This window comes from Lonchura striata, chromosome 1, assembly GCF_050655825.1.
Source record: "Lonchura striata isolate lonStrDom1 chromosome 1, ASM5065582v1, whole genome shotgun sequence".
Taxonomy (NCBI): domain Eukaryota; kingdom Metazoa; phylum Chordata; class Aves; order Passeriformes; family Estrildidae; genus Lonchura; species Lonchura striata.
The window spans coordinates 85,988,348-86,015,064 of NC_140703.1; the positions used below are offsets into that span (position 1 = coordinate 85,988,348).

At 36.8% G+C, this 26,717-nt stretch overlaps 1 protein-coding gene across 5 annotated transcripts; it reads left to right on the forward strand.

The window, feature by feature from the left end:
- Positions 1 to 1,280: 1,280 nt before the first annotated feature.
- On the forward strand, positions 1,281 to 24,906 carry TUBGCP5 (tubulin gamma complex component 5). 5 transcript variants are annotated; one of them, XR_013339505.2, is made up of 25 exons: positions 1,283 to 1,551; positions 3,915 to 3,968; positions 4,053 to 4,161; positions 6,070 to 6,166; positions 6,757 to 6,867; positions 7,413 to 7,492; positions 7,975 to 8,110; positions 9,682 to 9,799; positions 11,195 to 11,284; positions 11,964 to 12,057; positions 12,376 to 12,622; positions 12,737 to 12,939; positions 13,610 to 13,725; positions 15,024 to 15,292; positions 16,155 to 16,353; positions 17,517 to 17,705; positions 18,271 to 18,453; positions 18,720 to 18,804; positions 18,908 to 19,028; positions 19,654 to 19,832; positions 20,568 to 20,693; positions 21,231 to 21,319; positions 22,426 to 22,526; positions 23,608 to 23,723; positions 24,011 to 24,906. XR_013339505.2 is itself a non-coding variant. In XM_077781520.2 (24 exons), exons 1-24 carry the CDS (start codon positions 1,391 to 1,393, stop codon positions 23,652 to 23,654), a joined length of 3,204 nt encoding a protein of 1,067 aa, XP_077637646.1. In that variant the 5' UTR covers positions 1,281 to 1,390; the 3' UTR covers positions 23,655 to 24,906. The 5 variants fall into 5 exon arrangements, 2 of the variants coding, with proteins under 2 accessions (XP_077637646.1, XP_021402274.2); XM_077781520.2 differs by having other exon boundaries at positions 1,281 to 1,551; positions 23,608 to 24,906; XR_014949467.1 differs by lacking the exon at positions 6,757 to 6,867.
- The last annotated feature ends 1,811 nt before the right edge of the window (positions 24,907 to 26,717 follow it).

Below are 26,717 nucleotides of genomic sequence, written 5' to 3' on the forward strand. Positions count from 1 at the left end.
ATCAAGAGGAGATTGGGGAACACCAGTAAAGTTTTAGACTTTTCCTTTGAATGTGCATTAAGCTAAGGCTTTATAAGAAAGGCTCTGGAGCAGAGACCCTCTGATCTCATGCTCATGCTGAGCACTCTACACTCAGGCCACCACTTCCTTGCAGTTCTGCATCTCAACCCTAAGGTAGGTTGTAGCCCACCCAGATAAAAATGTGCTAGTGTTTCTTACTATGCCCTAACTTGAAGAATTTCAAAGTTATTTTATCTTAACCACTACATTTTTACATAATTCTTCACATTATGTTGGTACATTAAATATATTTTAACTTTATTAGGGCATTTCTGAGGTCTTCTTCGTACCACTTCTCCTGATCCACTACTGACTACTCCTTTCACTGTGCTGGTGTATTTCTTAATGGAGAAGAGGAATAAAAAATTTTGGCGAGGTGGATTACAACCCGGTAATTGTTGATTCAATCAAGGACAAGGCCTAACAGTGAAGGATAAGACAACTGCAGCAATTCCTCCACAGGAACTGAACAATAATACAATTTCCCATTGATTTAGCTAGTTTATTTCCAGAAGGAATTTCATAGTCAGGCTGTTGACCTTGCAGTCCTACAAAACCATGTCAACAGACAAAAGCATTTTAAACTCCTCAGCAGAGGTTTGACATGGAACTGGGAGAAATCGGTTTCCCACAGCCCTCCTGATGTCCTGCTCATAATCTGTGTATAGAGCACCCACCAACAGTGGTTTCTCCAGCTGTGCAAAAGCAGGGATTCAGTCAGGGAGGAGCACACAGGTCCTTCTTTGGATGAGTAACCATCCTACAAACAGTATAGTCTTAATGTGCACCAGGGGAAATTCAGATTGGACAGTAAAAGGAATTTCTTCACAGAAAGGGCGATTAGATATTGAAAGGAAGGAGGTAGTGGAGTCACTGTCCTGGAAGCGTTTAAGGAAGGGCTGGACATGGACATGGCCTTGTGGACATGGTGGTGTTTGGGCTCGGTGATCTCAAAAGGCTCTTCCAACCGAAGAGATTCTGTAATCAATCAGCAACTGCCAGTTACTGATCCCGGGTGATTACGGGGTTGTTTCGGAAGACAGGAGTCCTTTCCGTGACGGGGGAAGCCGCAGCAGTCGGGCTGGACCGGCGGTGCCGAACCCTCCCGCCCGGCCCCGCTCTCCCGCTCCCGCCTCCCGCCCCCGGCCGGCCGCGCCACGGGCGCCGCCGACGCGCCCCGCTCCGCCACGCGCATGCGCGGCGCAGGGAAGCCTCGCGAGAGGAGGGGCGGGAGGCGGTGGCGGCCGCCCGGGGCGCGCCGGCGGTGCCGCCCGTGTGTCCCCGTGTGTCCCCGTGTGTCCCCCGCGTCCCCCCGCCCCGCGGCCGGGCCATGGCGGCGCCGCTGGCCTCGCCCGGGCCCCGCGGCCGCTTCGAGCAGGAGCAGGAGCGCGCCGTCCGCGCGCTGGTGCGCTGCGTGACCAGCCTGCCCGAGGAGGAGCTGGGCGGAGAGCGCTTCCAGGCGGCGCTCAGCTTCGCCTGGTCCAACTTCAGGTCAGCGGGAGCAGGGAGGGTCCCGGTGCCTGCCGCGGGCCGTGGGACGGGGCCGGGCCCGCCGTGCGCCCTGGCTGCCGCAGCGCCGTCCGCCGTGTGCGAGTCTGCCGCGGGATCTATGTCTGCTGCTCCGACGCGCTTGGAGCTGGGTCTTTTAGGGATTTTCTCCTGCTCTGCTAGAAGGTGCCTTTCAGCGTGTTCATTTAGCCGCCCAAAACTTCGTTGCAGGGAGATTCATTATGGTTGTGTATAAAGAGCAAGCGAGGAGGACTCTGCCAAATTGAGATGAACCTTCTGGCTAAGAAGGCTGTGCTGCTTGTGTGAGAGGCTTATCGGTCTGCTGGAAGAGAACGTGTTTGGTGTTATTTGGGCTTGTCAGAAGCGTGGTCTTCATTAATTTGCAATACATAGTAGTAGCCCTTTAGACTGCCGCCTAAACTGCCCTTGCTCAAGTTTCACACAGTTTTCAGTTATCACAGTTATTGTTCCAGTGTATTAACCCCCTTGAGCTGGACTCGATGATCCTTGTGGGTCCCTTCCAGCTCAGAATGTTTTCTGTGAAAGCTTCTGAAACTCTTACACGATGTATTTTCAATTACCCCTACTGTCACTAATTGCTGCCTCTTTGAAATCGTATGCAGCTAGTAGCTAATCCATGCAAAATCAATACTACTTTACATTTTTCATCCTGATTAAATGCGTTTTTGGAGGAGCAGTAGCATAACTGCATTGCATCTGTTAATCCTAACTACTAATAGGCTCAAATAAAATTATTTTAGCATGTAAATCGCACCCTCAGTTTGGGTTGAGGAAACCCTCAGGTGGGAAGAGGAAGGTTTTTTAATGACAGAATCGTTGTCCAAGAATGTGCATGGAACATCAGCCTGAAATTATCTAGTATTACGTTTACAAACAGTGAGACCTTAGGTTGTATCAGAAACTCTCCTTTGTTTTGAATTTGTGAAACTTGTGATTTGTATTGTTAGATTTGGTGATGTTTCTGTGCTGTAGTTCTTTGATCCACCTATTTATTTCCATGCAGCACTCTAATACTCTTCTATTCATGATGTTCCCAACTTGCCTAAAAAAATGATATTTTTTTGCATGTATGTTAGTCATTAATTGAAGCTTTTAGTAAGCGACTAAAGAATTTTCACTAATAATTTCCCTGCAGCTTGATTTTTCTTTTCAGGACAGATTCTTAATTTAATTTTTTATTGTCTTTTTAGTGTGATATTCTAAATCTTCCAGTTCTTATACTTACCACGATTTTGAATTAATGATTTCCTATGTAAGCTAATGTGCTGTAATAAATTATATATTTTCTTAAATCTAAATGCCACCTACTTAGAGCTATATTCTATCATGCTCTTATTCCAAATCCTTATACACAGTTGAAATCAGCTTAATGTGTCTGTAGTTAACAAAGTATTTTTTTATTTTCTTTAACATGGGTCTATCTTCATCCTGCAGTGCTACTTAATAAAAATCCTTGCTAGCTGCCTTAGAGTTTCACTTTCTAGTTCATTACTTTTGAATTGAGGTTATTTCATATTTCTTTTGAATTTCAGTCTATTTAGCTTAACTGTTGCTCATAACTGGGATTCAGCAGTTTTTCTGTCTGTGGTCATGAGAATATTATCACTTTCTGTCACCTGTTGCTGGAAACATTGGTTTTATTTTGAGGGCATATAGAGTGTCTTGACCTTGTGCTCAGTGCTATCACATCTTACTCCCTGTCTTTTAATCTCTGTATCTGAAGAACCTATTCGTAGCTTAATTTAGTCTCCAAAGTCCATTTTACCTTTCACGAGTTCCTGTTTTGTCCCTATACGTATATATACACATTTGTAGGTATATCTATCTTTATTTTTGATCAAGCTCTCTTTTCACTTAGACATTCTCCCTTATCCATTAAAAAAGGAGCTTCTTTTGGGTTTAGAGGCCTTCCCATGTGGGTGTTTGTTTTGCCTATGCCTGTGATGCAGCTCCCAGATAATTTTGTGCCTTTGACACCAATGCCTTTGACAACATAGTTCTTGATCTCCTTGATCTACTTGACATAGCAGACAGCATACTTTAATTGCTTAGTTTGCTGGTACAGTGGTAATTTTCCATTCAGCTTAGAATGGTGGTTAGATGTAACCTGCATTCAATTTTTTTCTACTTTTCAGGCAATTATATTTAATCCTTCTTGAGCTAAGAGATGTCAAGATTTAATTTTATTGATACTTAATGCTGTTGCTGAATTAAGTGTGCATTATTAAACCAGTAATATTGTCTTCATATACGTAAATCAGCTTTATTTTCTTCCTTACTTCAGCTTCCTTTTAAAAATATTCTAATACAGATTTCTTATACAGATTTCACCGTTTTCTTGATGTGAACAGTCATAAAGTAGAGAGAACAATTGAAGGGTAAGTTTTATGTCTATATATTAATAATGCATTGGTTTTATATATATTTTTAAAAAGCCTTCTTGATACTATTTGTGTTATTAGAATACATGAAAAATTGGTAATTCATTCTGACCTTGGAAAAGCTGCAAGCTGGAAAAGATTAACAGAAAAATTTCTGAACTTGCCGCTCCCAAGTACTGAAGAAACAAAGGTATGTATGTTGCAATTTCCTTGTTCTTTTTTTCCATTCCTTTTGCATTTACACTGACAGTGTGAGCTTCAATTGTAACGTGTTGGAAATTTCAGATGATTTAGTAGTGGACTTTGGAGTTGCTGTTCAGGTCATGGATTTCCAGAAATCAAAATTCATCTTCTCAGAGTTTCAGCATGTGGAGTTTCATGACTTAAAGTACACGATCTCATTGTAGAGCAGGTGTTTTAAAGTCAGCATTGTACAAATGCTGTAGCTGGAGTCTAGGTGAATCTGGATTCCTGTCTGTACTAAAATAAGAATGAACTGAGAACTCCTATAGTTTCCATATTGAGACTGTTGAGTGTATTTCACCATTGATACACTTTGTATCAAATCATTTTAGGATATGGACTGGATGAATATCATGAAAGTTGTCTCAGTTTTCTTTCCAGTGTAATAATGAATTGGATCTTAGAAAGTTTCTCCTGTTGGTAGATTTAAGCTTCTGATTTAAGAGGTGGTGCTCCATATAATGGTGTTATTTAATAGAGTCATGTGTTCTGAGTTGCAGTCTGATTTTACTTCTCCTTGAACTGACATTTCTTTGCGTGTTCTAGGTTCCTTTTAATTTGTGGGGAAAACCCAGGAGCCCTTAATACCTTACACATATTCAGTTACTATACTGTAGTCTCTAGATTTTTGAAAATGTACCTTTAGTAGCGCTTGCTTTGAGATTTGAATGAAATTAAAACCAACCAAACCAAATACCTAAGCAAGCACTTAATGCTTTAATGTTCCAAGTATTTTAAGTTTATTCTTATTTCCTTTTCTTTTTAAAAATGCAACTGGGGTGTGGCTGGACATAGATTAATCTTGTATTTTGGAAGCTAAATGGCATTTAGTTTTTAGCAGTGACACATAACTGGGAAGATTAATTATTTATTGGTTTCTGTGATTGGTAGGTGGAACACTAGCTCACACATGTTATTCTGTCAATGACCTACTGGTTTTCTTTGACAAAATCAGTGATGTTCGGTAGGAACATGTTATAATCCTTTTCTAGTAGGTCAGTATCATGCTGCTTTATCAGGAATTTGAATTATTTTTTCTAAAATGCAACTGGAACTCATTCCAAAACAGCTTTGTGTGTTTATGAATGTGTGAAAATGTATAAGGATTTAGACAGCAGAATGTCTAGATGTGAAATGGTGGCTGAAGATCTCTGTAAAGTTACAATGAGGGCAAAGAAAAATCTTTTGATAGTAAAAAATGGTTGTACATTGGTAAACAGATTTTAGGGAATGGACAATAATACAAATCTTTGGACCATACCAGTGTTGGCACAGTATTCTAACCTGATTGAAGGCCTCTGTTTCACAACGGCAATATTGGAATTAAAGATTCATCCTTAATGATCTGTGTAAATTTTCAGATCTGAGAAGATAACGTGAACATGATATTAAAATGTAGTGATGGTAGCTAACTTCATTTTAGCCTCTGTGTGAAAAAATTGGCCATGTGAAAAGGAAGCTACGACTTGGTTTCCTGCAGGCCCATTACCTGTGTCCTTCCAGTTCATCCACATTTATGTGGCTGTCCATTATCCCTTGTCCTGAGGTGACTTCTTACTTTCACGGTACTTGCATCTTTTCCATATTCTATGATTACTGGCTCAGTAAGAGGCAACATATGCTGTGGCTATCCTATGCTGTCCTTTTGAAGGATTAGTATAGTGATTGGTTAATTAATAGGCAGAAGAGAATGGATAACCTTCAATGACATGTTGCAGATGTTATACGTGTAATTCAGGACTGGGAAATGGGAACTAATGGGGAGCATTCCTGCAGAAAATAAGCTGACTTAGTTACTAAGCAAAATCTTTTAGACCACCTACAGACTTACTTTTTTTCCTAATGTGTTTTAAAGACAGATACACACTATTCCATACTGTCTCTTCTGTTGTGTTTGTCTGATTCGCCATCCAACACTACCTATGTGGAAAAACCAAGAGTCAAAGAAGTGGGTAAGTTTGCAAGATGTTTATATGGCTAATGAAAGATGCAATCTTCGCTGCAATCTGATAAGATAGACATTTTTCCTTTCATTTTATTATGTCCTTCATTTCATATTGCTTTATTGGTTGTCTTTATAATTTATACATTTAAAATAGCTTGCAAGTCTTTCCTACTCCTGTTTATGTTGCATCACTTAAGTTTTCCAGCCACTGAAGTACCTTGGGAACTCTCTTTGACTTGTACCACTATCACAAACAAACATTCTCCACCTGTTCAGCAGTGCTTACATGCTCAAAGACAGACATTGTATTTCTATCTTGAGTCTCTGTCTTGCACTTCAATATTACTTCTCTTGAAAAAGTTTTGGTGATGTAAATTCCTACATTTCCTACATAATCAAGGAAAGGGAGATATATTTGAAGGTTTCCAGAGGGAGATCCCAGCTGCCTGCTTTCTAAAGTAGGACTTTTTCACTCAGTGCCTGAAAATGAGGCTTGTGCTTAAGTTTGAGTGGATACCATCCCCCATTTGTTTACAGTGTTTTATGATAGACTGGAGAATATTTCAGACTAACCTAAAGAAAATCTTGCATCTTAAGATTCCTTTTTGAATGATCTCTGCACATTCCCTCGGCGGTGTTTTGAATGCACTTTCAGCCCATTCCAGGAATGTGAATATGAAGAAGTTATCTCAAACAACACTAATTACAGTTGAGTAAGCTTCACGTTTAAGATATCATATGTCGTAAGTGTGATTGTTACTTTGAAAGTATCTCACATCACATCATAGGTATGTGGTGTCTTTTTGGAGAGTAAGACAGTTCTTGGTTTATGTCATTTACAGTCTGGGATCCTTGTGCATATTTAAATTATGCATTTAGAATGTTTCCATTGAGCTAAATGGGACTTCCTAGTCACAATAAGTGGTGTGTTGCATTCTTGCATGTTTTGCCAGGATTGAAGTGTAGGGTAGTGTAACATAATATAGTTAAATGTGCTGATGGCACTCTGTGTTTCATATCTTGAGTGTATAAGCAATAAAGTTGAGAGTTAATAAGGGTTGAGATGTCACAGTTTATGTCATGTTGAAAGTGCATAACTTTGTTTCTGTAACAGTGGTGTAACCTTAAGTGGAAGGGAATGTCTTCTGTTTTAGCTATAGAGTATCAAGAAAATTTTAACTTTGGAAGTGTTTCTAGAGGAAAAGAAGGTCAGTATGTGGTACTTACTATTTTTATATTTATATTTCTCTTAGAAAAGGAAGAAGAATTTGATTGGGGAAAGTATTTGATGGAAGGAGAAGAAATTTACTTTGGCCCAGGTGTAGATACACCAGTAAGTAATTTCTTAAGGTAAAAACCCCAACTGTATAAACTGGTTTGAAGTGTTAGAGACCTGATTGAGTTGTCCTAGTCTGTATGCTCTGCATGTTGATTCTTGCAGGATTCCCCAGTACTCTGCTCAATACCATGAAATAAAACAGACCCAAGCAGAATAACAGTAATATAAATACTTCTGTTTTTCACAACGTTTTGACTTAGTCCTGCAATTAAACTATCTGCTTCTGCTGACCCTTGCTTCCACCTAATCAGAGCTTGCTGCAGTTCTGTGGTCTTTTTCAGATTTCTCATTTGCTGGTTATTAATGTTGTGTATAACTAAAATCATTCTCTGTTAGACAGTTATGTTAGTCCTAGTCCTGAATTTACTTCATAATGTAAAAAAGAATAGTTAATGTTTGGCTTGAATAGGAGCTGAATTTAAATGTGTCTGCTATGTTGTACTGAAGTGTCCTGAAGGGTTTGTTGCACTTCATAGGATTGGTCTGGAGAAAGTGACGAGGAAGAGGACACTCAGCCCTTGAGTAGAGAGGACTCAGGTATTCAGGTAGACAGGACACCTTTAGAAGACCAAGATCCAAATAAGAAGACAGCACCTAATGCTGCCTGGAAAGGTTAGAATAAGCTGTAATTCTTCTGATATATGTACTAAAGTTTAACAAGGTAATGCAGCTTTTCTTTTATTCTTTTGTGAGGTATTGTGTTACAGATCTGTAATTGTAATATAAAGTACATGTTACTGTTCATTACTGATGGAGATTTTTTACAGTAAAGAAACAATATGGAAAGCTTTATCTGGTTTCTCTTAGTGCTAATGGAGAAGAATTCTGTTCATTCCTGTGGAAGTTTATGTGACTATTCCAATATAGAAATGAAAACTTAGAGTTACTGCAGCATGTAGTTGTATGAAAATAATGTTATTTTTAGATATTAAGTATCAGAATGCCTAAACAAAATTTATTTTCTGACAGAAATAGTTGGCTCATTTGCAGGTATGACATGTTTCTGAAAAAAAGAAAGATTTATTTAGTTAAAGCACTAGTGGCTTTCTTTTGAATAGCTTCAGGGAGTATTAAATGTAGCTGTATTCTTTTTCATAAAATATTGTGGGGTACAGTTTACCTGGAACATGACAGCTGCATAGTATATATTTATTGTATAAGCAGTAGCTATCTTAACTAGGATTAGGTAAAGGTCTGTTGACAATGACATTTTAGAAAAAGTACCAAATGTCTAATAAACAGGAATTTATTGATAAAGTTGATGACATTTGGCAGTTTATTTTTTAAGTCAACCTGTTTTTGTATATAGCATTTGAGGATTGCCTGAGAGAGAAGCACATTTTTTGAGAAGGAATTGGAAACCATGTAAATCTTCAAGCTTATATAATCATATATCCTGAGCTGGAAGGAACCCTCAAGGATCATCCAAGTCCCACTCCTGGTCCTGCACAGGATCATCCCCAAGAGTCACACCATGTGATTTAGAGTGTTGTCCAAACATTTCTTGAACTCTTGTCAGGCTGGTGCTTATCACTACTTCCCTGGGGAGCCTGTTGAGTGCCCAGTACCCACCCTTTAGGTGAAGAACCTTTTCCTAATATCCAACCTAAACATCCCCTGAAACAGCTTCAGGCCATCACCTCAGGCCCTGTCACTGGTCAGCAGAGAGAAGAGATCAGTGTTTGTTCCTGCACTTCCCTCCATGAGGAAGCTGTGGACCATGGTGAGGTGTCCCCTCTTCTCCAGGCTGAACAGACCAATGACCACAGCTGCTCCTCGTACAGCTTCCCCTCTTGGGCTGTCACTGTGTTTGTAGCCTTCTTTTGGACACTCTTACGGCTCTTTCCTACATCGTGGCACCCAAAACCTAGCTCACAGTACCCAGGTGAGGCCTCACCAGTGCTGAGCTTATTTTTTAGAACTTTTTTAGAACTTGCTGAGCTTATTTTTTAGAACTTTTGCATCATTTGGGAAATATGGCATTTCTGTGTAAATTAGTTTGTGCACAGTGGTATTAAATTCCCAGTGCAATAAAGTGTAAGTGGTTGTAAATGGTAGTTCATTTGAAAAGATCTGTGATTCTGCAGCTGAGTGAATAGCCTTATTAATAACTTCTTCCTGTGTTTTGTAAGCATTTCCTGCATAAATAAAAACACCTTGCTGCCTGTCACATGTTTTCACAGTTGCTGAGCCTGATGCCCGCAGCTGGCTGGAGCAGCACGTAGTTTCTCAGTACTGGACAGGAAGGGCTCCTCGCTTTTCACATAGTTTGCACTTGCATTCCAACCTGGCTGCAGTCTGGTAAGAAAACAATATCACTTACATATTCCTTCCTGGCATACAATGCTAAGTATTGACTTTTTTAAACTTCTTTACTGTTGGAAGCATAAAGATACTGTAGCTATTACAATTCACTTAAGAACAGAATTAAAGGGGTACAAACTAATAAGATTAACAAATTAACTTTTTTTCTATTAATAGATTCTTATCTTTTTATTTAGTGTTTATTAAGTTTCTCATGTCAGAGAGGAGGGTTTCATTTTTCAAAGATGTGAATCTTACTGTTGAATTTTGTTTGGCTTGACCCTTAGAAAGTAAGTTTTCCCAGAAGTGAGGAGTCTCCTAACGTTTAAATTTTTAAAACGTTTTTCATGCCTCCCTTACAAAGTTAAACGTAAATTTTGTGTGGGGGAGGAGCTTAAAACGGTATATTGTCATAATCTGCCATGGCCTTGGAAAGAAAATGAGAATTAAAAATAAAAGGGGGTCTAATTCTTTCCTGTCCCAATTTTTGATATATCAGTAATGAAGTTCATTAGATTTGCCCTTGGTTTTCTGAATTTAATGAATTTTTTAATGAAGGAGTTATTTTAGTATAAGGTGGTTGTCTAGCCAGTTATGAACCACAATTTGCTATGAATATTAGAAGATGGATAGCATGAACAAAGCAACTCTGCTGCTGCTGCAGTGTTGTTAGGAGATGTATGTTTTACATATATGTATGATATATAACTAGTATTACTTAATTTGAACTTTTTGATTTTGAGTATGACTGCATAACTTTTGCCACTGATGACACTGATGAGCAAAAATACTAAAAATGTAAATAATCATTCTATACCTTGCTGAAATATGAAAAGGTACTGAGAAAGGTTTACAAAGAATTGCATAAAACAGGATAATAAGAGAAAATTCTTAGATGGCTATGAAAGTTTCCACTTCTTAAGTAAACTTGTGAGTTAAAGAGAAAATTTTTTTATATGAGATAGAGAAATTGGTATTTTACTTTTTAGCTTACTATTTCTTCTAGAAAGTAATGATAAGTTTTCACAGCACTGAATGAGAAATAACTGAAAAGGAATAACTGAATAATTAAAAAAAAACCCCCAAACTTACAACCTCCCTCCCCTCCCACCCTTAAAATAGTGGAAGTGCAATACTTCAGGCATTTGCTACTTAATTTCTTGTCTGTGCAAGATGAGATAATAATTTGGGTGTTTTCCATGGTATCTTGCTTAGCAATATGAGAACAAACTGCGCTTTTTTTATATACTTAAAGTGTCCCCATGTACATTGAATCTGCTCAGATGTGAACAGAACAAAACTAAGCCTGAAGATTATTGCTTCATTCTTACTTTCAGCTGATTCAGCTGTTATTTCAGCAATTAAATTGTTTTAATTTCCTTTTCTTCTAAGGGACCACCATTTGTACGCCAGTGATCCTTTGTATGTGCCAGAAGAGAGGACACTGGTCACAGAAACCCAGGTTATACGAGAAACTCTTTGGTAAGTGCAGCATCACAAAGCTTGCATTTTAACTTCTCTCTAGGAAATGAGAGGGCTGTCTTTGAAGATGTCCAAAGAAGGAGTTATTCCTGAGCTTTTAATTTACGCTGTTTCTGACAGTAAAGATGCTGTGTGTGTGTTAACCATTCACATTTGAGGCACTGGAACAGGTTGTCCAGTGAAGTTGTGGATGCCCCATCCCTGGCAGGTTGGGTGCAACTCTGAGCAACCTGGTGTGGTGAAAGGGGGTCACTTCATGTCCTGAAGGCTGGAACTAGCTGATCTTTAAGGTCCCTTCCATTCTGTGATTCATGAAGAAGCTTACTACTTTTTTTTTGGCATTGATTATTCAAGTCTACTTGTTAAAAAGAACTAATTTGTTCTTATCTTGTCCCTATAGATTTATAAAAGTGTCCAGTTTTAGAAAGCAGGCTGAGTTATCCTATATCTGGAAATCATCTCAACTGGAAAGAAACTTTAGGAAATATTTACTTAATGCCAGTGTTCAATAGTTTTTGTTCTAGCAACAGCTTACAGTACCAATAGCATTGTACTTGATCTGTGGTCTCCTGTTACTCAAAGAAAATAAACTTTTAGGCAAGGGAGAGCTAGTTCTTTTATTAATTACATATAAGTCCATAAAGGGAAAAAATTACTACTCTTTTTGTTTCTTTTCAAGGCTACTTTCAGGAGTGAAAAAGCTTTTTATATTTCAGCTGAGTGATGGAAAAGTGACTGTGCGGAATGATATTATTGTAACTCATTTAACCCATGTAAGTTGTTTCTGAATCTCAGAGGACTATGTCATTAGAAAGATGTAATTTGTGGGAATAGGAAATTAAACTGCTTGTGGAAATTTCTACAAATTTTCTGCATATTTCTACAATTGTGTTTTATTTAAATAAGAGCATCTGGCTTAATAAAACTGAACGGGCTGTTCTGGATCTGAGAATGTGATGAAACAATAGCAATTGCAGAATTTTACAATATTTTAATTCATAAAAATAATACTGTAATTCAATATTTAGCCTTTATGAACTATAGTTTTTGTTAGATGATTCTAAAGGGTTGTTTTTTTTTTTTATTTTTAGAATTGCCTGAGATCTGTATTGGAGCAGATAGCAGCATATGGTCAAGTTGTATTTAGACTGCAGAAGTTTATTGATGAAGTGATGGGACACAGCCCAGAAAGCATAATGCATGGAACAGTTTCCACTCCAAAGAAGACTACTGAAGCCCCATTCAGAACCTACCAAGCTTTTATGTGGGCTTTATATAAATATTTCATTAGCTTTAAAGAAGAACTTACTGAAATTGAAAAATGCATAATCAACAAAGGTACAGTGCAAGGGAAGTTTTACATGAGGGGGACACAAATAATTAACACTGACAAAAATTACATTTCTGTTCTGTTATTTTATGCATCTTGGGGTTTTTTTTATTTATTTCCAGATAAAACAGTCACACTTTCAATTGTAATAGATAAATTGTCTCCCAGACTGGCACAGCTGAAGGTACTTCACAAGGTGTTCAGCACGGGAATAGCAGAAGTGCCACCTGACACAAGAAATGTTGTACGAGCATCTCATCTGCTTAATACCCTATACAAAGCTATTCTTGAATATGACAGTGTTGGAGAGGCATCTGAGCAAACGGTAGGGGAAATAATTTCTTCCTTCATAGAACAACACACTAGAACTAACTAAATTAGTTACTAGATTTAGTAACTAATGCATTGTTTTTTGACATGAGTTCATTCAGCCTGGATGGATTTATGAGAAGATCGAGAGCAGTGTTTCTTGAGAACCCAGGGGAAGGACTTCTAGAAAATCAGAGGCCAGGAAGCTGTTTTGAAAGAGGCAACTTTGGAATAGCTTTCCCTCCTATTTGTACAACTGCATAATTCAGTTAATGCTGAAATATGGGGGTTTGGATTTTTACAGTAACTTGATTATAAGTTACTGTAAAAATTGAAAATATAGTTGATGTCATTATAGCCTTTTGTTTTCCTGATTTTGATGTTATGAAACCACAGAGTGTTTTATGATTATCCCTTACTGTTTCAGATATGTCAGAGTAAAAAATGCTGTTTGGATTTGTCATGACAAGAGTAACAAGGGGAACCATGAACAATACAGGTTTCCATTAAAAAAAAAAAAAAAGGCTGCACTTTTTATTTTGACATTTTATTTTTAAAATCCTTAAGTGTAGTTATATATATGTTACGGACTGATTGCACAATAAGAGATTAGACTTCACCGTATTGCTTTCAATGCTTGATCTAAAAACTTCAACCAGTTACTTTCTTTTTTCCTTTAAATTCAGGTATCGCTTTTGTTCTCTCTCTGGGTTGAAACTGTGAGGCCATACTTACAAACAGTGGATGAGTGGATAGTCCATGGTAATTTGTTTGATCCTGCAAAGGAATTTATTATTCAGAGGTAGGGATGCTTGCTTGATATAAGACTCATATAATGCTGTGCAGGTAAACCTGTTGTAGAACCTAGGATAAAGGGTAACAGTAAAAGTAGGTTTTCACATTTGTTATTTTGCTTAAGAAGTAATTTCTTAATCATAACTTGTCTCAAACTTCCCATCAGGGAAATTACATAGGTATGGATCTCTACCACATATTGTTGTAGAGTAGAAATCAATTATTTTGGGGTTTTTTCCATTTATAGTAAATAATGAGCAGGTCAAGTGTACTGCCTTTTTTTAAAAGCAGTTAACCATTTTTCAAACCCAAGACATTCGCAAAAATTACAAAATTTACTTTAAAATTCTTCTATTGATCTTAAGTTGTTATGAATCAAGTGCTATTTGGAATTTAAATGCTCATTGCATTTGACTTGTGGTAAAGTTAATATGGTGTCTTGAATTACATGCGCATACCCTAAACATTAGTTGAGCTGTTAATTTTTGTTCTCTTGCTATGCTACATTTTGTTGGTCCCTTTTTTGACAGCTTGGAGTGGAAAGTGAATATAGAAATTAAAGTTCTGGCTTGTAATTGCAAATCCATTTTTCCCTGTCTGCCAAACTTTATTGAACCTGTGTCTGTTAACCAATATTGAGGTGAGCATGAAGTAAGACAACAGCTCTAGCAGTACTAATAATTCCTTAGTAGCAGAGATCCTTAGCATCCCTATTATGTCCTCTTTTTGTGGTTCTATAATTGTGTTTTCAGTGCTACCAACAGTGCTGATCTCAACTTACATTTATGCTTCATTTTAATTACATAATTTTAATTATCTAATTTAGGTTTTTCCATCTGACTTCAAAGACCAAACTGAGTATCTGATGTAAACAACAAAAGAATCCAAAGTGAACTACAAATTGAGTTTCACCTACTCTAGAATTTTTCAGTTTTCCTAGCAGTAGTTGCTTCAGTTTGAGGTTTTAAATAAGTCAGCAAGCAGTTGCTCATCTTTTTGACACTAAGTATGCATGCCACTTTGAATAATTAACGTCCTGGACAAATTTAATTATAATTGCTCTATTTGACTTCCTGTTGAGGTTTATTTGGTTGTACAGTTATTTTATCTCCCATGAGCTAGTTGTTTATCCTTTTCCTAGATAGTTTGCAAATACAGATGAGCTAATTTTACACTGTTTTGGAAAATGCTTCATGACTGTTCTAAGAGAAAGGCAAAGCACTGAACAAAGGGGATACATATCCTCTAGTAATGAAATTTCCTTTTGGAAAGGAAAATACTCAAGAGCTTTTTATTTCTTTGCAGAAACAAAAACGTTCCAGTTAATCACAGAGATTTTTGGTATGCTACCTACACATTATATAGTGTGTCAGAAAAGACAGAGAATGAAGAGAAGATGAGTGATAATGCCAGTGCCAGTTCTGGCAGTGATCAGGCCCCTTCAAGCAGACAGCACACAATGGTTTCTTTTCTGAAGCCTGTGCTAAAGCAAATTATCATGGCTGGAAAATCCATGCAGCTCTTGAAGAACCTTCAGTGCAAAGACGGTTCCCCACAGCAGGCTGCATCAAGAGGTGAGATTTCAGCTTGTACACCATTGTGCCTTAGGCTGTCTAACAGCATGGCTGTATTTTTGGTAGTGGGCTTCCCCTGGCTTTGGAATACTATAACACTCCGTTGAATGCCAGTGTTGTAGTTGGTAACTTCAGGTCTGATGAAAAAACACTCTTCCAATGCAAAAAAGTGAAAAGAGCAAAGTTGAAACTTCCATGTTCTTTTAATTGCTTTAAATTTTACTCAAACTTCTTTTCATGTGCTTACAAAACATTTTTTTTGTTATGATACAGAATCAGCTTGTATGTTGTAATAGCAAAATTGGTGGCTTTTAATAAATAATTGTTTTCCATTACTCAGTGGTTGAATAATCTAAGATAACATGCAGAATTCTTTTTTTTAAAGCTTACTCATAAGTAGATCAAAGATGTTTGGACATCTAGGATGCTCATCTTGAGTGATTGCAAAACATAATACAACATTACAATTAATGTTGGGTTTGGGTTTTTTTCTTTTAAGGAAACTATATTTTTTTTTATTTTGCTGCTTCATGTTTAAAAGTAGAGGTAGTTAAATTATTTTGGAGGCTTACTTCAGTACATACTGAAAGATTGTCAGGTACTAAAAATTAATTGTCTTTGCACCTGAAGTAGGAAGTTCTTTAACAATCTTAAAAATATTTCAGATACCCATTCTGCAGTACACTTGACCATATGCCTGATCTTAGGCATTGGGCTAGTCCTATATTTTTAAATATGTAATCAAGAATATTTTGTTTTCTGAACAGTGGTCTAAATGTAGCATTTTAAAAATTAGCTTGGGAATGTTTGTGGAGTTCTTTTAGTTCAGATGATGTTTTGTCCAATGTGTTGCCCAATTCAGATGCTGAACGGAAGAGTTTATACACACTATTCTTGGAGTCAGTACAGTCTCGCTTGCGGCACGGGGAGGAGTCTGTTCCAGACATTATTACAGAACAGCAGGCCACAAAGCAGAGCCTGATAAAGATGCAGTCCATAGCAGAAAGACACTTGGAACTGGATGATGTCCATGACCCACTGCTGGCTATTAATTTTGCCAGGTAAATGAATGATCTTCCTGCTATGTTGTTGAAAGCGATATTCAGCCTGGTGGCGTTTGGTAGAAACATTTTCATTGCTGCTGCTACTGAAAACAAGCAAGTTCAGAATAAAGACGAGCACCAACAATCAGTGACAGAATCTAAATAGAAACTCTGCTTGTGCATGGTTAAAGAAAAACAAAATCAGTGAAGAATCTGCTGGTTGCAATTGGTAGCATAGAAAATTGGAATCGTCTTTATCATAGCAGGCTTTTGGCAAATAAGTGGTTCAATAGTGAATGCCATTGTAAAATATGAACTTTTCAATTAGTTTCCTTGGTTTTTGTACACAATGTCCTTGATTTGCACCACATATATTCTTAGAAGAATGCAGCTTCAGTTTTGGTGCACTTAAATCATTTAACTGTAAAAGGCTTCCAAAATTTATGTTACTTGCATAAAAATTCTTTAAGTCTTCATAGTGAGGGAAGTCCTGTAGAGAGTATAAATGTGTTGGAAATTAGCAGGAAGGATAAACTCTGAAAATATTATTATGTGATTACAAATAAGAAAATAGCTGTTTATACTAAATACTAATGGTGTATTTACATGTTTTAAAACTGACATTAAAAAAGGAGGAACTTATTTTAAAGGAATCATAGATACGACTTGGTTTCCCTTGTTTATTGGGACTATTCTAGTTGTCAAAATTGCTACATTAATTCAACATCTAGCTCATTCAGTCTATTCTGGCAATAGCTACTATGAGTTCTCTTCCTCTTAGAATGGTTACAACTGGCAAGTAACTTTTTACAAAGTATTACAATAATTTGATGCTTTCTTTGTAAAAACAATCAAACTTACCAAATGTGTAACACAGACACTTTCTTCCCATCATATAATATTATAGATAAGATGTTTTTCAGGAGTATGCCTTAAGCAATTATGTGATTTTAGAATGCTGTCCTCTGTGGTACTCTCATGTCTGGTTATACACAAACAGTATGATGGATCACGTTATAGGCTGGATACATGCTCTGCTTATAATCATCTTTTATTACCCCTGCATCATATATTTCAGAGCAGAGGACCCAATTGATTAAAATCTTTGAAGGTGTGACATTGTTTTATACCTTGTATGAATAATGAGCCTTCTTCCCTAAGTATCTTGTTTTATTTTAAAGATTGTATTTGGAACAGAGTGACTTTCATGAGAAGTTTACTGGTGGGGATGTCTGTGTGGATAGATCCTCAGAATCTGTGACCTGCCAGACTTTTGAACTGACACTGAGGTCTTGTCTTTATCCTCACATAGACAAGCAGTACTTGGAATGCTGTGGTAATTTGATGCAAACTTTAAAGAAGGATTATAGGTAAGAAAAGTAGGTTTCTTTTTCCTTATCTTTGGTTTTGTTTTTTTTTTTATTTTACCAGTGGCATGTCATCACTAAAAGAAGCAATTCCATGTTGTGTTTCTACTTCAGTTTGATAAACAGCTATAAAGTCATTAAGGAGAGAAGGTATCATATCTGACATGATAGACTCTTGGGTGAAAACTTGGTCTAGCTTGAATCAAAACAAAGCTGTCATTTGTCATTAGTGGATATTTGGTGGGGATATTATTTCCCAAAGTATTTCTTAGTAGTGTAGTCATTTTAAATTAATTTGATGGAGAGGGACAGCATTTCCAATCTCTGCTATTTCTGAGAATTACCTAGCCTTTAAGATAGCTTCCAGTGAAGTTAGTGGAGATGTTAAAGCTTACAGAGAAAAATGCCTTGGTTAAACAAAGGATTCACTGTAGACTTGGTTATGTTTGTATTCAATACTGAGTTTTTGCTGTGAAGAGTTTTTAAGATTTTTGTTTCTGTAACAGTTGTGTTTTGTATTCACTTGTATAATGAGACTCAGGAAATGTTATATGTTTCTCCTGTTCAGGCTTGTGGAATATTTGCAGGCAATGAGAAATTTTTTCTTACTTGAAGCTGGAGATACTATGTATGACTTCTATACATCTATTTTTGACAAAATTAGAGAAAAGGAAACTTGGCAGAATGTTGCTTTCTTAAATGTTCACCTACAAGAAGCAGTTGGACAACGCTATCCAGAGGACAGTGCAAGGTAAAGTGCAAAACATGCTTTAGTTACATTTCTTTCGCACTTAACTGTATTAATGTACTTAACTTGCATAGCACAATATTAATTATTATGTACTCATTAAAATTATGTGTTTTAATGAAGTTTTGAGCTGTTGTCCTCTCTCCTACCCAAGTCCTCCTGATTAAATCAGACAGTTAATGGTTAGCAGTGAGAAATAGAAATTAGTGAAACTAACTACTCATTTAAAACATATTCTCACCAATTACATCACTTGTTTCCTTGCATAGGTTGTCAATATCGTTTGAAAGTGGTGATACAGCAAAGAAGAAACTCCCTGTCCACACCTTAGATGGTTTGACATTGAGTTACAAGGTAGTGAGTTAAAATGGCTGCAGTTCTTACTCTAGAACACATTTGAAATGTTGTATCAAAGTGACTTACATTTTCTATCTTTATTATCCTCTCCTCGTGCTAGGTTCCTTGGCCTGTGGATATAGTTATAAGCTTAGAATGCCAAAAAATTTACAATCAAGTTTTTCTGCTCTTACTGCAAATAAAGTGGGCCAAGTATAGTCTAGATGTTCTACGATTTGATGGTAAGATACTTCTTCAATGAAAGATACTCTTTTTTGTGGTCTAAGAATATGACTTGTCTTCTGCTTTCTGCAGTAAGTAGTATAAATTACTTAGAATTTTGATTAATTCTATAAAATAATAATCTCAGTGTCGCAAATTATGTGTATTAAGCTGGGTGTGTCTTTCACTTCTTTTCAGCCTCAGGGACAGTGCCATTCATGCATTCCCTTTGTCTCTTTGATTCAAGTCTAGTTAGTTATATTGGAAACTTGCTACTTCATTCTACAGACTTTGCAGTTAAAAGAAAGTTTGTCTACCACACCCTAATTTTTATGAGTAATACCTTGCAAACAAGTTAAGAAAACAAGATTATAAAAATACTCTGTTTGAGATTGAAAAACAGTAAACTGTTGGAGGAAAGGCATTTTTTAATGTTTATACTCTTCCTGTCCCTTGTAAAGTGGATATAAACTTCATGTCTTAGAAGAATAAATTAGGAAGTTGATGGGTTCATCTATATTTTGAACATCAGCTAAGTAATTATCTTCCTAATAGTATGTGTTTTTTTACTGTTTAAACATTATGACTTTTTGTTTAAGTCTTTTCCCAAAAAGCGCAACACTCTTGCTATTTTCTTTTTTTAAGAATTAGTCTCTGCTGCAGAAAACTCACAGGTTAAGGAAGAAACTTCATTAGAACAAGGAACACTTCCTGTATTTGGACCACAAAAAGAAAGTATAAAACAACAAATACATCGCATGTTCCTCTTAAGAGTGAAACTTATGCATTTTGTCAACAGCCTGCACAACTACATCATGACTAGGGTTTGTCTTATATCACAATTTCATTTATATTAATGAAGCTTGTAACTGGAGGTGAAGTATTAATTTTCCTTTAAAACCTAAAAAACCCTCTCAGGTAAAAAGCAAAATGTAAATATAATTTCCTTTCTGCATCTGTTTGTTTCAACTTGGCCATTTTAAATCAGTAATTCTAAAAATGCTTTAGAAGTTTTACATGCATATGATTGATCTTTGGGTGTTACCGATTCTTTAATCTGTTTCTCCAAGTTATAGATGATTTAAGCACAGTAATGTAAGATGAGGCTTCTGTAAGCTGTAACTTAAGAGCTATTATACTTCTAAAAATACTACAGCAGATATTTTAGTTTTAGTTTTATTTGGATTCTTCTCAAAAATCTCTAGTACACAGTGTATGCGTGACTTTTCAAATACAAAGGCAGTGCCTGTAGATACATATCTGCTCTATCTGCCTTTTTTGCTTTTAATAAAACTAGTATATGCTTCAGTTCAGCCTCTGAGGATAGTTGTGTTCTTGTGAAGTGGCAGTATATCTGTTTCTGTGAGGAATGTGGCTGTGTAGTTATGAGAAGAGCTTGAAATTTTTGCTATTGATGGTAATTTGGAAGCTAATCCTAAAATTTGAGAGGTAAGAGCAAATGAAACATGCAATATCAGGCTCTTTAAAAATATATTGGAAGGGAGTCATAATCACTTCTGTACAGCATTGAGTTTAATAACTTTGGTCTTTTTTTTAAGATTCTCCACAGTACAGGCTTGGAATTTCAGCATCAGGTAGAAGAAGCCAAAGATTTAGATCAATTGATAAAGATTCATTACCGATATCTATCTACAATTCATGATCGCTGCTTATTGAGAGAAAAGGTGAGTGAAAAATTAGTATATTTGATGTATTAACTTATCAGGACAAGAAAGTAGTTGTGTACTAACTATGCAGTCTGTTTTGCAATATACTAAGCAATATATAGGTACTCTTGAGGAAGTGGTAGCTTTTCACACTGAGATCCAGTTTCCCTTGCTGTTCTCAGCTCAGTTCTATCAAGGAAAGAGGATAAAATTGAGTTCTTTATATTGGGTATATTGGTATTTATTTATAACCAAGGCTTGTTAATGTTAGGGGGATTATACATAGTGGTATGGCAGGAATGGAGGTACCTGTGTAGTTTTGTAACCTTTTATCCCACATACTGTCTGTGAAAAGTCCACATCCAAGAAGTCAGCTAGGAAATGAATTGGAGAGCAAATACAAACATCTTCACTTTGGAAGAATCACATTGTACTTAGGAGATTGTTTTTACAGGCTAGATTAAGTGTGAAACCTTTGTATTGCAGTGTAATAATGAAAATTATTATGCTTAACAATGAATATCTGACTTACTCCTTGTGTTTTAATTATTTTAGGTGAGCTTTGTGAAGGAAGCTATAATGAAAGTGTTAAATTTAGTACTGATGTTTGCAGACCGTTGGCAAGCTGGTTTAGGAGCTTGGAAGTAAGTACACATACCTAAAATTGTACATAGTCATAATTTTGCAGCTCTGAGTATGATTTTGTGCCCAGAACTGCACCTCCAGGTGAGGTTGCACCAATGCTGAATACAGTGGGACAGTCACCTCCTTTGTCCATCTGGCTGTGCTGTGTTTGATGCACCCCAGGGTGGGGTTTGCCCTCCTGGCTGCCTGGGCATCCTCCCTGCTCACTCCTGTTGAGATCTTGTTGACCAGCACCCTCAGATCCCTTTTTGCAGCCAGTTCTTTCCCCATTTATACTTCTGTTTGTGCAGCCTGCTGCTTGAAGGATGAATGGTACTCAGCATGTCTCCAAGGCTTTGTCAAACACTCAGAAGTCCTGAAGCCAGCTGGCGTGGACTGGCTTACTTCATATTTTTCAGGACTAATTTTCTTTGGCACAGATGCTACCTAAAACCTAGATCTCATTCTGCTGTGACATTAGGAAGTTGCTGGTTTTGGGGTGTTTTTCTCGTTCAGAGTGTCAGAAATAATTTGTGAGTGCTGTTGATAAAGACGGATACTCAGGCCATGTGGTTGCATGCTGTTGCATGTGGCCGGAAAAAGTCATAGCTGCTGTCATCTCTGTATCTTCTTGGGAGAGGGGAAAAAGGAAAGGAGTGACTGTTGTGAACTATGTCTTCTCCCTTGACTGGTGAGTGCTGGCTGACAGAGTCCAAAGTGGAATTCAAGTGGCTGCCAGATAGGAAAGCAGTGTGGGTGTCCCTGTTTTACTGGCTGTGTAGGTCCCCAAGGACATCCAAAGCAGTAAGGACCAGGAAAGGCTCTCTTGCTTACAAACCTATGTAGGAATGATAAGTGTCAGAATCACAGTGCTCCTTCAAGTCACTGCAGAGATTTCTAAAATGATGACAAAATTACTAATGTCCCTTTGGTACCCAGATTCTCCTGTCAAAATTGCCTTTGTTTTTTAGAATTAACATTTGCAGGCACAACTGAAGTATTGTAAGTTCAAGCCAGAATTCTATGTAAAGAGTACTTTTTTCATTTACTGTGAAATATTGGTCATATTTTGAAGATAACATAGGGGCTGGTCTGTTAAGCATTCCTCTGTTAAACTGTTTTGTAGGATGGAATCCATAGAGAAGATGGAATCTGATTTTAAAAACTGTCACATGTTTCTTGTAACTGTTCTCAACAAAGCTGTCTGTCGAGGCTCTTTTCCCCATTGTAAGTACATGAGGCTTTTCACATACCTGCTTACACAAGTTTGCTAGGAATGTGTTATGTTTTAATCTGTTCTAATGTTTGTTGGCACATTTAAAATAATCTTATTTTGTGAATTATGCATAGAGGGACGCCAAGACTTAGCCTCTTACTAAGTTAAAGTTATTACTTTTTTAGAATGTTTGTGCCAAGCTTTTCTATGACAGCTGTCTTCAGTTTATCTGTTTACTTGATGAGGGGAAGATCTGTAGCCAAGCAAATGACAAGCAGTTTTCTAAACTAATGAAACTAAGTTCTGGGGGTATAGAAGAGCATTCTTTTTGTTGATATTGGGAATGACAGCTGTGATATATCTTGAACAGATAGGATTTTAGTGTTATGGTGTCTCAGCAGCAATTGCACTGGGCTCTTGGCTCTGCCCATCTGTTATTTCCTTGGCAGTAGAAACAGCAGAGGATGACATATCTGTGCTTCTACTTACAACCTGGTACGAGCTTAAATTGTGCCAGTTTGAGTTAGGGGGGCAACTGCTCAGTGAGGCTGTGGGGCATCAGGGTTAACTGGGACACAGATGAGTGATCTCACAGGTTTCTACACCACCTGTAGATGTGCCATGGGGACATGACTTAGTGGTAGACTGGGCAGTCTTAGGTTAATGTTTGGACTTGATTATTTTAAAGGTCTTTCCCAATCTAAAACCTGTGTTTAAAACAGGCAATATTTGCCATCACTGCTACTCACATCTACAAGAGCTTGTCTGCAGAGCCATCCTTGAGAATGGCTTGGTGTATATAAACCTCCACAACTTCTTTTTTATGTACAACAGTATTTCAGACAAAGGAGCTAATTTCTTACCAGTTGTTACCGCATGAAATAACTACTGGGTAGCTGATGATGAGTGTGGTGAAATATTATCTAAGCTGTCAGAGACTTACAGAATGTGTTACTGTCATGAAGTCCTACAGTATTACAATTTAAAAAGTAAACTGGTATTCTCTTAAAGGACAGAATGAATATTGCAAGAAATGTTTGCAGAGTCCTGCAAATGCAAATATTAACTACATTTTTATGGTTTGTTTCACAGTGGAATCTTTAGCTTTGTCACTGATGGCTGGCATGGAGCAAAGTTAACACCCACTTCCACTGAATTCAAGAAGAACTGATAAGAGGATCTATGTTGAAATTCAGTGTTAAAGAACTGTAAGCATTTTGCACTTCAGTTTAAAATGTGTATAGCTAAATGTTGCCAGTGTTTTGGAGCTGTGTAAAATATTTTAAAATGTAAATAATGTACAGGTATTTAAGTGTGTTGGTTGGGCAGTGTTTGTATAGGCTTCAACATCAAAAAACATGTATAGTGTAAAATTCATTCCATGTAAACAATCTTACCTGAAAATACATTAAATCTATATCATGCTGAAAAAAGGAACTTTTTTTTTCTTTAATTATGAGTAATTGATGGTTTTCTTTTTCCATTAATTTTTCAGCTGTGAATAGGTCACAGGGCAGTGTGGAGTGGTGTGACTCAAATCTTGGTGTTTAGAAGGTTGGTTAAATTAATTTTTGGCCTTTTTTTTTTTTCCTTTGCATAAAGGCTAAGAACCATTACTTAATGGTTCTTAAGAAATCTTTAAGAAGACTGTTACAAGAAGCTGATGTAAAAAATACAAGATGAATTTATCAAAATGGATTATAGCAGAACATAAACCACCAGTATTTTTTATGTTAAATGTTCAAATGCTTGCTAATTTTAGTGGTAACTGTGGTCGGCTTAAGTAGGATTAAGATGAAAGTGTAAGTGTATTAATTTTAATGATTGGATTGTTGAGATGTTTCAAAGGTGGTCAGATATGACTTGACCTTTATCCTTCTTCTAAGCCTTTTGCAAACAAATGTTTGCATCTAATAGTGAATCTCCTGTAAAGCAGTAAGTTGTGGTACAGAGTGTACATTTCTGGACACGTAAATGCGAGTAAATCTTGTTCTGCACGAGATGACTTGCCCTGTCTCCTCTCCTTTAAAGTTTCTCTGGAATTGTGGCATCAGTGCACCTGTATTAAAAAAGATAAAATCAATCATAGTTATTTACCAAATGATGTTTCTGAATAAATAAAAGATTTGATAATTAGAATTTCACTGTTGTGTGTGTTTCTACTGAAATTCAGTCAGCAACTTAAAGTTTGAGTGTGTTTTTTTAAGGTAAATTAAGTATTTTACTACTGAAACTGTGTGTGGCTTGTTATATTTCTTTCAGCTGTAAACTAATAACTGCTTTATATATGAAAGTGAATATTTGTGTTTGTGTTTGAACAGGAGATCTCAAGGTTCTTCCAAGTTATAGCTATGAAATGTTTTAATGAAAATAAATGTTTTTTCAAGGATATCACTGAGGAAGTTTCTGCTGCCCTGTAACATGTCTTCTGTTTGACTGAGTGGAGGTTTTGCTTTAAAGAACAGTGTGTTTGTATTGTCCTTTGCTACCATTTGACACATTTTTCCAAGAGGATGTTTTCTGTGGTAGATGGACACCTATTAACAAAAGTAATTTGTACTTCTAGTTTATCATGACTCGTTCTCATTTAAGATTTCAGATTATTTATTTATTGCTAGCAGAGACAGTACATCGTTGAGTAACTTTCTTACTCAGAGTAAACTTGAGTAGCATAATGAGCTTTAATAGACATATATGGAGGTTCAGCACTCCTGTGCACTGGTTCATTTTTGAGTATGTCTTGTACTCTGGGTTTTTGAACTATCTAATGTAGTTGCTTTATTTCTGCTTCCTGTACAGTGATTACCTTCAATGAAATTCCTTCTTTTCATAGCCTTACCTTGGATAATATTAGCTAGATGTGGGAGAAAAAAATCCTTCAATCCTTCATGTTGTTGAAACAATAATTTCTAGTAAATCCCTTTGCCAGTTTTACTTATGTGAATGACCTTGTGTAAGTGAAAGATTTTGCTGTTTCACCCAATTTCCTGCCTTAGAATTAACGCTGCATTCTGCAGAGGAGACTTCTGTGCACTTTGTAGACAAGTGATGCTTGCATGCTGTTTATTCAGTCAGCTTCCAAGATTTGCTCATCTCTCATCACCAAAAAGCACAGTGAAAAGTCTGCCTCTGGAAAAGTTTACTGATTCTAGTCATGGACATCCTCAGTGTTTAACTTTTTGTGTGTCAGCAGTACTTGGCTGACAAATTCCCTTCAATGAGTCAATCCTATGGCATTCCTTTTTCTTTAGAGCCACAGAAAAAAAATCAAGTCCTGTCTTTTAGTGTGCATGTCCTGTGATGCCACCAGGACCTTTCCATCAGTCCCCTGGCAGTTGTTAAAATGGTTATTTACCTGTTTGGAGAAAAAAGGGTTTTATGTGAGATACAGGGTATTTTATCTATATATTTACTCAGATTTCCTTGTAACATTTTCTGTTTTCTTTACAGAACAGTGTTGTTACTTGGATTCTGTCCTGAATCCATTCCTTCTGGATGCTTTTTGACCTCGTTTTCAAATTCCTATTTTTGCCAATTCGTTCTGAATTTATTTGAATTTTAACTTTTGGATACTTTTCCTCTCTTTTAGAGGAGACAAAACGTTTGAATATGCTTTACTTGCACTTCTGGAATGTCAAGTGAGCAATTTTGGAGATGTTAGGAAAGGTGTAATCTATTCCTTGTGTGTATAGATTCAAAAGACTTCTGTCATAGTCTATTGCTTTGTGAATTGTCAAGTTTAGCTAAAGGGAAGCATAAAATACTCAGCAAAGCATGTAGAAACAGAACTTTCTAAGCTTCTAAGGGAGTATAAAATTATTTGGAAAAGAGCACACCATTATTGGATGCTGTCACAATTTAATTTCTACCTTTATTTGTTCTCATTAACTTCTGGATGCAGATTTAACAAAGTTGTAGCATAGGAGCCCTTATCTGACTAGTTTTCTTTCTTCTCCTTTGTTTTTTCCTCTGGGCTTCTGTTACCTCTAGGCCACATTTTAGCTCTGATTTTGTAGATTCTCCAGTGCTTTCTTTGCTGTTTAGTTTTAATAATCCCTAATTAACTACTAGGTCTTTGAGGACCTTTGGTTGTGTCAAACTCTGGATATAAAAAAGTTAGCAACCAGTCAATGATCAGATGGTTTCCATGGGAGCATGGATTAAAGATAGAATTGCTATATTACAGGCTGATTAAAAATATA